Source organism: Netta rufina (genome assembly GCF_964035555.1).
Source record: "Netta rufina genome assembly, chromosome: 1".
NCBI classification, from domain to species: Eukaryota; Metazoa; Chordata; class Aves; order Anseriformes; family Anatidae; genus Netta; species Netta rufina.
Genome location: NC_140123.1, coordinates 44,511,216 through 44,522,738, shown reverse-complemented (window position 1 = coordinate 44,522,738; position 11,523 = coordinate 44,511,216). Strand labels below are relative to the sequence as shown.

At 45.4% G+C, this 11,523-nt stretch overlaps 1 protein-coding gene across 1 annotated transcript; it reads left to right on the top strand.

The window, feature by feature from the left end:
• The first annotated feature begins 7,098 nt into the window (after nt 1-7,098).
• On the top strand, nt 7,099-11,245 carry KCTD12 (potassium channel tetramerization domain containing 12). The gene has a single exon (XM_084306577.1). The coding sequence runs from the start codon at nt 7,196-7,198 to the stop codon at nt 8,207-8,209; it is 1,014 nt and encodes a 337-aa protein (XP_084162703.1). The 5' UTR covers nt 7,099-7,195; the 3' UTR covers nt 8,210-11,245.
• The last annotated feature ends 278 nt before the right edge of the window (nt 11,246-11,523 follow it).

Here is an 11,523-nt window from a genome sequence, read left to right as displayed (position 1 = left end):
TCAGCTTTGGTGCTAGCAGAGGCTGACCTGCCATTTCACTTGCTAGGCAGAGATATTCAGCAGTTAGGCAGCACATCATTTTCCCTGCCAAGTGTGCAAAAATAAATGTATTTGCTATGATGTATTGGTTTATGTGGTGGGTCAGGGAGGGTGTCAGCAAGCAGGAGGTCCAGCACCTCCTCTGGGTACAGCTGTGCAGCTGAGATGCACTGCCTACAGGAGCTAGGCACATCTACTGACAGTCTTCACTAACAGATGTCCCTACTGACATGAACCATGGTTGTGGCCATGGGTGATGATCTTCAGTGAGATCCTGACCGCATGGATGTCTTCCAGGATGTTTGGAGCAGCGAAAAACTGGTGGAGCTGCAGAGCATGCAGCAGAGCCTACACTCTGAGGCCAAAGAAGTAGAAATGAGTCTGGGCGTCCTAACAGTAAAGGGTCTGTCTGTTTTTGCACATATAAATTCTGTTTTTGTCATCTCCCAGGTGGGAATGTGAACACTGAGGCTCTAAAGAGACCTCATTAATTGCATCTCAGTCTGTGTCAGAGGAGATGAAGTCTGGTGGACAGATACTTATGGAGGATAGGAGAAAACTGGGCCCACCTCTGCCATAGCATCCCCATAGCATCCTTCAGGACTGATAACCTGAGGGAACATTAGCAAGCAGGGAACTGTGAGATGTTAAATAAGCTTTGTCAAGCCATTCACTTTCTCACATTCCATTTAATATTGCTTGTTAGTTTAGATGGGCTGTGAAACAAGCAGGGCTTAACACCAGTACACTCAATTCTACAATCAAAGCTTAGGTAAAGAAAAAAATAGGGCAAACTTTTTTTTTAGGTAGTCCTGTCAAAAATCAGTTGCCAACTTATCTATACTAGAGTGGCTGTTGTGGGCTCACACCAAAGGGCTTTCTTCCCCTCTGCATTTTAATGGATACTTTAAGCATCCTTGGTAAGGATTGTGGTATTTTTTCTATTAAACATAATAGGAATTTTACATCAGTTTCAACAGAAAAAGATGCAAAGAGAACAAAGAAAATGTCAACGCTTGAGTCTGTTGAAGTGAACTATACCATCTAATTTATTTTTATCTAAATTAAAGAGTTAATATCGGTTAAGCACAGCTTACATTGGTACAGTGACAGAAAGCCAAAGCAAACAAATTAATTTTCGTTCACTGACCACAGGTATGACTTTGAAAAGTGCTGTTACTGAATAGTATAACCCACAGCTAAATCACAGCTAAAGTGAGCAGATAGAATTTGTCAATAATAAAGACATTGTCACCGATGTCTTTATTATTAACTACTTTATCTTTGAAGAATCACTCTGTAGGAAAGATTAATCAATACATTTTGAAATCTTCTGTTAAAAAAAAAAAAAAAGTTTTAGAACTAAGAAAAGGATTTAAGCAAGACCTTTAACCTTTGAAAATTACCTTAAAAAGTATTTTCTCTTGGATAGGTTTCACGCCCAGGAGTGACACTACCCTTGTGATTAGCTTCTCAAAGGAACAGACTTGTGGGCAGTTCTTAACTTGCTCCTTTGCAAACCAATGCTCTCATCTTTTGATTCGAGCTTCCTCCCTCCCTCCTTGACTTCTGGCTTTGGACCACTCTCAACCTTGCCCGAGCCTTGATTCTTGCCTTCAGTTCCTACCCTGTGGCTTTCAGCACTGAGAGGCACTGCCAGTACCCTTACATCTCATACACTTACCTCTCACAATGAGAGAAAGTGGTACTCATAAGAAAAAAATGTGCTTTTTCACACTAACAACTAGTCTGAAGCCTGACAGACTCTAGAGGAAGGCAGGCTGATAATAAGTGGGAGTAGAGGTTGCTTTTGATATCCTAATTAGCTGTGTTAAAAATAGATAATGAGTTACATTTTCCATATTAAGAGAAACTCTTTTATTGAATCCTCATATGGTCAAAATCTAGGACACAGCATAAGGCTGTTGACCCACACTGATGGTTGATGTAGAAGATCGATGTAGCTTTTACTCATGTTTGCAAAGGTCTGATCATCTTTCTGTCACTACTGAGGTAGAAGCTGGGTCAGAATGCTATTTATTCACAGAAAGAAAAATTGCCAAGGGAAGATTTGAACATGTGAACGAAACATTTCACAGCGATATGGAAGATTAATCTCTTAGAGCCAAGGCTCACAGAGAGAACACTGACTTAAAACCACTCCATAGGGATGATGAATAATTTAGCACAGGAGAAAAACCGCACATGTTGTGCATGCAAAATATTATACCACTACATATAATAAAATGACATAACTGTCCTCTGTCTTTTTTTGATATCTGACAGAGCTGTAAATTCCTGATAACTAAAGCAAGGAAACAGGAAGTCAAACATCACATTTTCCTTGATATCATCTAGAAAGAGGAAGTTGGGGATACTTCCCCATTTGGTAAAAGGTTCATAGCCTCATTTTTTGTGTCCAAATTCAGTGATGCTCAAGATTTGTGCAGAAGTTGTCCTCTTTGATGCTCTTCTTTATTGAGGCAGAAATAACCTTCATGACATTGAAAATTCAAATTTTGGAAAGGATGCTTGAAGAAAATTAGTATGGCTTTGAACTTCACTAATTGCTGACTTGATTATGTTTCTCAGCCACAGTTGGTAGTTGCTCTGTATCAGCCAAGGGCACGGAATATGGACCTGATGGCTGTCTGTCCTCCCTTCCTCTCTCCCTCCCTCCCTCAACCCCAGGCTCTGAAGAGGATTGCCCTCACAGAATTCTTCAGAGCAATGTCTGTATCACACTGGCAGGAGCTCATTGCTTCAGCACTGAAGGTCTCTTACAAACCCAAATTATTTTATTATTCTTGCTTCAGTTTCCTTCGTGCCTGAATGCGTGTATTTTCATAGCAGCTGGACCTCCTAGAGCATGTAGTTCCAGCTAAACATAATCATATATGCAAACACACAGACACAGTAATCTTTACTAACATATTATCAGATACAACTTCATAGATAGCTCGTTACAATTATCAAGAAAAATGTAAATCTATGGATTTGTGTATTTGTGTTGTCCAGCTATAAATAGCACATGAGACTGAGTTTGCACAGAGCACTCTGTTTTGAAGGAGAATTATTCTGTCTTTGTGTGGAATAACACATAATTCAAGTTTTTTGGCAATGTTACTTGGTATCACTGGAGTATAACACAGACCCTGACAATTTAACCCTGAGCAACGATTCAGAAACAGGAAAGGACTCACCTCACAGCCATCTGTTGACTGTCAGTGAACTGCATGATTTAGAGAGCATCTAAGTTTCAAATATGTGAAGTGTTCCCATCTCTTAGACAATAAACTCTGCTGTGGAACTAACACATTATTTTTCTTGCATCCTCTAAGCAAGATTATGAAGCTTTAATGAGCACAGTTGAGCCTCTAGTTCAGCTCAGGTCAGTAAGCCCGTTTGCTGTTTTTATGCAGGAGGCTAAATAATTTACTAAATTCAGTATTGAACTGTAAAGCAATTTAATCATATCTAATAGACGTTTTCTAAACAAAGTAATACCATTTCACATAACACAGACTTGGAGAAATAATAAATGCTAACTACCATATTTAGTTCAGAGTAGGGACGTGTTCTTGCTTTGCAAAGATTCATAGGAAAAAGCTGAATATAGTAATATAGTTTACTTCTACTTTTTGTGACTAAAAAGGCATTTCTCTTTAATTTGGAGCCTTTTACATTTGTTAATTGCAATGTGGGTTTACTCCCACTAGGTGTTACCCTTCCTCTACGCTTTGTGAAGGAAACTGTCCTGCTTGAGTAAATCTGCACCAGATTACCCCCCATGGACGCGCTACCCAAAATGCAAAGAAAAAAACAGGCTCGTTCTTCATCCCACGCCAGCGTTGCTGAGAATCGTGATGGAAACATCTTTCTAAACATTGACACAACAAATGCATCTACCCCCCGCCCCAAAAACTCACAACACAGTGAAAACTCAAAAATACTAAAGGAAGAAAGTTGCTGGATCCTATTAAAACAGCATGCATCCAACACAGCTAGTCCCAGCAGACAGCTAATAGCAAACACTGAAATACGACTGTCTTACCTGAAGCAGCTAATGCTCAGAAATGCCTTGGTACCGCACAGTTAAGGAAATTCAACTGCACATTTATCGTCATAAAGCCTAGCCTGTCTACTAGATCATATTTAATTCTCTTTACGGGGGATGTATGCCTACCACGGCATTCTGTGGCATCCTTGAATGTTACACGTACTAATATTTCACTGCGTATCCCACACAAAATAAGAATAAAACACTCAGATTATGGCTGTGTTATGCAACCAGTGACTGACACACACATGAAAATAGTTGCATTTATCCATTTAGTACCCCTGGATGAAGTCCAATTCTCCTCATTGGAGATAAATGTAGCCAAATACAAAGGGAGGGGAAATGGAGGAAAAAAAATAGTTGAGTATTTGATGAAACTTCTGAAAAAAATGTTAAAGACATAAATTTCAATAACCACAGCCATGCAGCCAGGCATAAGCTTCCTTGCATAAAGCTGCAGCAAGATGCCCAGAGAAGATAATTTTTCTGAAGAGAGGTTGCTTCAACCCAAATATTTCAGTGCTGTGCATATTTTTAAGCCCAGAAAAATCAGAGCTGTCTCAGGGACAAACTCTGCAAGTTGGGTCTTTGCCCAGACTGGTGAACAAGCTGCATGAAGAGTATCTATCTCTGGGAAGGCGAGTCAGGGGTCAGCTTGGATTTTGGAGCATGGGATGTTGCAGTGGGGTGGATCAGCTTGTGCCCTTATAGGAAGACCTGGGATGGTGGCCCAGGCAAGGTGCTTGTTGCAGCTATGTCCCCCAGCCCCTGTAATGTGCGTGGTTTTGGACATCATAAAGTGCCACATGGGAGCACCATGGGTCCTCTCTTCTGGCCTCCCATAAGCAGACAGGCAAGTGGAGGTAAAGCTCTGGAGAACTGATGTCTGAAGGAACAGCGTTACTTTTTTCATTTCATTTGTGAAACTTCTGAAAACATGAGCGGGAAGATTCATTAAGCTCGGGTCTTAAAGTCTGCTCTCAGATCTAACAAAATAGCTCAGGTCAAATAAAAAATTCAGGTTTAATGCATAAGTTACTGCTGTGTTTTTGTTAGCCTACGTTAACACTCACTTGGTTACAGGGAAATTAAGTTTAATTAACAGATGAATTAAACATCCCATTTTTTATACAGAAGCATCTGTAAGACTTGCCTGCTGGCACATATAAAATCTTCCACTGCAAATTCTGCTCTGAATAATTGCCCTCACGAGTATTATATGATCTCATCTTCTGGGTGCACAGTTTAATCACAGTGCTCTCAATAGAGAGCCCACACGAGGGAAGCTGAGTTTAAAATACAAACCTGTGGGAGGCTCTTGAAGTGGCTTCTTGCTAAGTATGGCCAGGAGCAGGGTGATGTAGGGGGGAACACACCAGATTAAGAAACCGAGAGGCAAAAGTAACTCCATGAAGCTGTTACCAGCAAAACACAATGTGCAGTTTTCAAGTGCTTTTAGTCTGGAGAATTGCCCCTAAAATATGGAAACAACAAAAAAAAATCCCCTGTATGCTAGCAGTTAAGTCATGTTATTTTCCTTTTTTTTTTTTTTTTTTCCCTAGTGACAAACTTGTATCTTTAAATGGGTAGCAAGTCAATTTCATTCAGCCTTTTAATTTTTTTTCCTGATCTTCCAAAACTACGGTTCTAACCTCTTGCCTATTCCTCTCAAAATAAAGAAGTGAGAGATGGAAACAAGTCGCTTGTTATAAAATGTCAGCAAAATATCAGATTAACCTAATTTGCCATTTTGCTCTCACAGATGAAAATACGTGGTGGTTGAAGTCCTGGCAGCCTGCTTTTCCACATGGAAAAAGCAATATTCCACACCTCTGGTACCTTATTCTTAGATTTGTGCAGATTAATCTCCTGTAACTTCCGAGTGTCCAGTGCCACAAACGCACATCCTTCCTTAGAGCACAATACGTCTGTCAGCTCTCTCGCAACACACTGTTCTTTTTTTTGTCATCTATTCCCTTTTCAAAACTTTTATTTCTCAACACCGTCTCTTCTTCCTCTTCTTCTCTTGGGCAAATTTAGCTTGCTTCTCGAGAACTAACTTGCTTTTCCTTCCGCACACATTTCTCAGTATCTGAAGCACTTTTAACCCTGTCTCTGCATCTCCTGATTTCTAGTTCGCAGACCAATGCATTACGGTATTTGCAGTAGGGCAGGGCAGAGAGGGCTTCTTTCTCACCTGTGAAAGGAAAGGAGAGCCCTGCCTGCTGCCTTCACGCTCCTCAGCTCCTTTTGTCCTTTCAGTTGTTCTCTCGAGGAAGAAACCACGCTCAAACTCACAGAGGAGAGCGACTGAGCGCCCCAAAGCAGCAGCTCTTTGCGGCTTCTTGTAGAGAGACACAGAAAGGCAGACGAAATTCGAGCAAAAGCCCGAACCGTGAGTTAAACGCTCTCTGCCAACGCATTTTAAATAGGTGCTTATGTTTCACGCAGATCCTGATGCACCTAGTTAACCCAAATTAAACCGCAGCTGTAAGGGCACCCAGCCACATACAAAACCACACACACACACACGCGAGGAGCCAGGCTCTCAGGGCAAACCGCTGCTCGACATGCGGCCGGGGGACACCCCATCACCCGGGGGTCCCTCCCTCTGCCGGAGCCGAGCCCCGATGCCGGTGCCACCTAACGGGACATGCTGCAGCAGCTCCCGCGGCTCCTGCACCTCGGCAAAACCGACCGAGGGCGGCGAGCCCGTGGCTGCTTCCCCTCCTGCGAGAGGGAAAAGGGGCCGGGGGGCAGCCGGGCGGGGAGGCAGGACGGGGCGGGGGGACGGGGCTGACGCAGGGTCCCCCGGCCGTCCCCGTCGCCGTCTCCGTCCCCTCCCCGCGCTCGGCTCTGCCCCCCGCCAGCCTCCCCCGCCTCCCGCTACATAAACGCGGCCCCGCCGCCGGGGCTCGCCGCTCGCAGCCCGACGGAGGCTCCTCCTCGGCCCCTGAGCGGAGCGCGGCGGCCGCCCGGCTCCAGGCACCGACGGGGCGGGAGGCTCCGGCGGCGGCGGCAAGAGGAGGAAGAAGAAGAGGAAGAGCAGGAGGAGGAGCGGCGGCGGCTCCCCGCCGGCGGCGGGCTCCCTCCGGCATGGCCCTGGCGGACAGCGCCCGCGGGCTGCCCAACGGCGGCGGCGTCTCGCCGGCGGCGGGGAGCGGGGCGGCGGCGGCGGCTGGGGGGGGTCCGGGCGGCTGGGCGTCCTTCCCGGAGATCGTGGAGCTGAACGTGGGCGGGCAGGTGTACGTGACGCGGCGCTGCACCGTGGTGTCGGTGCGCGACTCGCTGCTCTGGCGCATGTTCTCGCAGCAGCAGCCCAGCGAGCTGCCCCGGGACAGCAAGGGCCGCTTCTTCCTCGACCGCGACGGCTTCCTCTTCCGCTACATCCTGGACTACCTGCGGGACCTGCAGCTGGTGCTGCCCGAGCACTTCCCCGAGCGCAGCCGCCTGCAGCGGGAGGCCGAGTACTTCCAGCTGCCCGACCTGGCGCGCCGCCTGGCGCAGGCACGGGCAGCCGCCGCCGCCCGCCCCGCCGCCCTGCACCGCGACGGCTCGCTGTGCGCCGACGAGCCGCCGCCGGCGCTGCTCGGCTACCTGGAGGCCGAGCCGGCCGACGGAGGGGGCGGCGGTGGCGGCGGCAGCGCCGTCGGGGCGTCCGCGCCGTCGCCCACCGCCAGCCGCAGCCCCTCGGGCGGGCCGCTGCTGACGCCCTCGCAGTCGCTGGACGGGGCGGCCGGGCGGCGCTCCGGGTACATCACCATCGGCTACCGCGGCTCCTACACCATCGGCAGGGAGGCGCAGGCCGACGCCAAGTTCCGCCGGGTGGCGCGGATCACCGTGTGCGGCAAGACGGCGCTGGCCAAGGAGGTCTTCGGCGAGACGCTCAACGAGAGCCGCGACCCCGACCGCCCCCCCGAGCGCTACACCGCCCGCTACTACCTCAAGTTCAACTTCCTCGAGCAAGCCTTCGACCGCCTCTCCGAGGCCGGCTTCCGCATGGCCGCCTGCTCCTCCACCGGCACCTGCGCCTTCGCCCCCGAGCAGGGCGGCCCCGCCGACGACAAGATCTGGACCAGCTACACCGAGTACGTCTTCTGCCGGGACTGAGCCCTGCCCGGCGCAAGGAGGACAAGCAGAAGGGACGCGGCCCCTCGCCCTCCTCGCCCCCAGCCCCTGCAGCCCCCTGCTCCTGCACGCACCTCCTGAGAGCCCCAGGGGTTGGGTGCCACCGTGTCGCGTCCCACCTTGGCCACCATCTCGTGGCCCGCCTGGGCCGCCGTGTTGTGGTGCCTTGGCCGCCATGGCGCGGCACGGCAGCCCTCTGCCTTCTTGCACCGCTGTTTTTTCCCCCCTCACAGCCCCCAGTAGCTGTGGTGGTAGCGGGGAGGGAGAGAGGGAGAGCAATGGTAGACAAACAGCCATCCCAGGAAGGTGTGTGCGTGTGCACAGCTCCTACCTCTCCTTGCACGAGGGAGGTGAGGGGTAGTAGCCCTGCCAGGGTGGGATATGAAAAACAAAACAAATCAAAACAAAACAGTTGTGTAGGGGCCAAGGAACTTATTTTTTTTCCAGTTGCTTTTCAGCGACTTCTGTTGAAGGTGGCACAACAAATAGCTGTCTTTTCTCATCCCCATACTCCCACTGAGGTTCTGCCTTGTTGGGCAGATTTGCAGTGGTCCATTTTATTTCCCCTCCCCAAAGTGATGCCAACCTGTGAATGACTGAAAGCGATACCTGTTGGTGAAGGTTTGGCACAGCAGCTCACATTTAACCTGTAGAGATGAATAATTTTGCAGGAAGTGCGTGTGACCCTTTGTGACCAGTTGCATCCATATCCATACCCTCTCTTCTGCCTAAACCTCTGAACTTTCCAGGCTGTTAAACTGGGCCATGGCCTGCGTAGCACGTGCGTGAGGCTGATATGAAAGGACTGATTCCCTGGATAATGAACCACTTGAACTGCAAAGTGTCCTCAGAGACACATTTGTTCCCACTAAAGGTCAAGTGACAGCTCTTTGAAAACGTAAATTGCTTGTACATTGTAACTTTCACGGGTGGTCCTTATGATTCTCTTGAAGTCACTGTCTGCAATATGCATAGAAAATTCAGTGCATATTTCCTTAATCACCCTCAAGATGACTGGGGTGAGATAACAGCTAGGCTTGCTATAGTGAAGGTAGGGCCTTTTTCCTGTGAAGGTGACACCACGTATATTGAATTGAAGCAGATGTACATTATAATTGTAATCAAGAACACCCTGCTTATTACTTTGTTTTTTTCATTTTAGTGCTGTAAAACTTTGAAGCCAACAGAATCGATGCCGAAGCAACTTTTTTTTTAAGAAACAGCTTCTTGTTTTTCATGGCAGTATTATAGGGAAAGTGACACTGCTGAGAGTTCAGTACCTCTTCCTAGACACAGTCATTCTTAGAAAGCATTAAGCCCCCTCCTTATGAAAACATGAACGATGCCAGCTTTCTTCAGGGGAAATTACCCCTTTAAAGCTGTGGTCATGTTATCTAACAGTCTTTCTTGGAGAAGGCAGCTGTAGCTTGCTTTGGAACATACAATCTGAGTAGCGGTTTTTACAGTATGGAAAGTGAAGCAGCTCTTTCCCATAAATTCCTGAAGATTTGAGTACAAAAGCACTTTAAAACCTGATTTTGAAATCTGTGTTGTCCGTTTAAGACAGTGACAGAAAAGTATCGTAAATATATCCTGAGTATTGAAGAATTTAGCATATTAATGGTTGAAGTTGCATTTTTAAAACTATTGAATAACAGATTGTTCTAACCCCAAATTTAGAAATACTGCTAGCACTTGTATCTAACCAAAGAATTTCATTGTAGGTTTTTATTTTAAAAAGCTTAATTCCTTTGAAAAGAGCTATAGCTACGTATGCATTGAGTTTCAGTGCTTAGTCTTTGTGTTCACCACTTGGTCTTTCGCTAAGTACATGTACAATTGCGTAAAACTGAAAATAATTTGCATAGCCATGATTTTTTTTATGTTAGCAAGATTGTTTATCAGTGTGATTAAAGTGATGATGCACATATGAAAGCTCTGAATGTTGTCCAGTTGTAGATAGATGTATAATGGGGTATTTTTAAAAGGACAGAAATGTGTAACCTGTCATGTTAGATGAGCAATAAGACTGAGTGAGAGGCCAATACACCTGAAGACAGAACGAAACCTGTTTGTCCTATGCCTTACTCTGAGATGATTTCTTTGTGCATAACTTATTTATACCACAAGTGAAAGGATATTGATCACAGCTACTAGGTCTTTAAAATGTCATTCTCAAGAATAATGACTGTCTTTTTCTAGTTTCTGTTCTGAAGTACTTCCGAAGTATGTTTTTTAATATTTTGTATAAAATCAGTTTTCAGTAAAGTGTTAAAATTCGCTCTAGATGGCTTTCTTTTTTTAAGAATCTTGTAGCTTACTAAATCCATCATAGAAGCTATGAATAGGGGCAGTTTCAAATTGAACTTGTGATTTAGTGTATATATATATACAGTATATAAACATTTTAGACGAATCATTTAGTTTTTTAATCATTTTAGTGCTACAAAATTTCGTAGTATATCTCGCTGAACATTTGCATATTACGCTGTGTACATAATCTGGTAATGTTTTATTGGATTCCTATTCCTGTTTCTAAGGACAAAACTGAAAATGAATATCAACATAATTGTAGAACTGAAATTGATGGCATATTTGCTTGAATGTGAATCATAACTAAACTTCTAGGTGGTTGAATGCATCTCTAAAACAATGATTGCCTGTATTTTGATCAGTGAATGCCTACCCATTTTCTGGCAGATGATCCAGAAACTCTCGTATTTTTAAGCAAAAGTGGGTATAATAAAATCATGAACTGATGATTTTTTTTTTTTTTTAATATTTGTGTTTGTGCTCAAAACTCTTAAGCATGATTACTATTAGGCAATGGGCCCCCTCATTTACTTATGAGTTATCAAGACCTTGGTTTAAAATGATAGTGCCATAAATACAGTAGTCTTTTATGACATGCCACAGAAGCCTAGATATTTTCTTAAATGTTAATCAGTAATTTCAGTCAAATTTTTAAGAGGTAAAATGCCCCGCGTGAAGTCACTGAGTTTGGATAGTTCCCTCTAGTGAGAGCTCAAAGAATGGGTCAACAAGATGACTCTGCTGATCTGTTAACCTGTGGAAGGACAAAATCCAGAGGCACACTGCTGGGGGGTCCTGTATATGGTGTGTCACAGTTGTTCACAGTTCATATTCTTACAGATAAATGCAGTAGCATTCGTAAGTGCTATTAAAAAACAAAGGCAGTCATTCTTTAATTGGAAGTTAAGGCATAGGTCTTTTTCACTAATGCATATCATGAAGGGTGACCGCAGATATTTGATAGGTTGTTTATATTTTTATAC

Coding starts and splice junctions, on each gene's coding strand:
- KCTD12 (XM_084306577.1), top strand. CDS start 7,196: ATGGCCCTGGCGGACAGCGCCCGCGGGCTGCCCAACGGCGGCGGCGTC.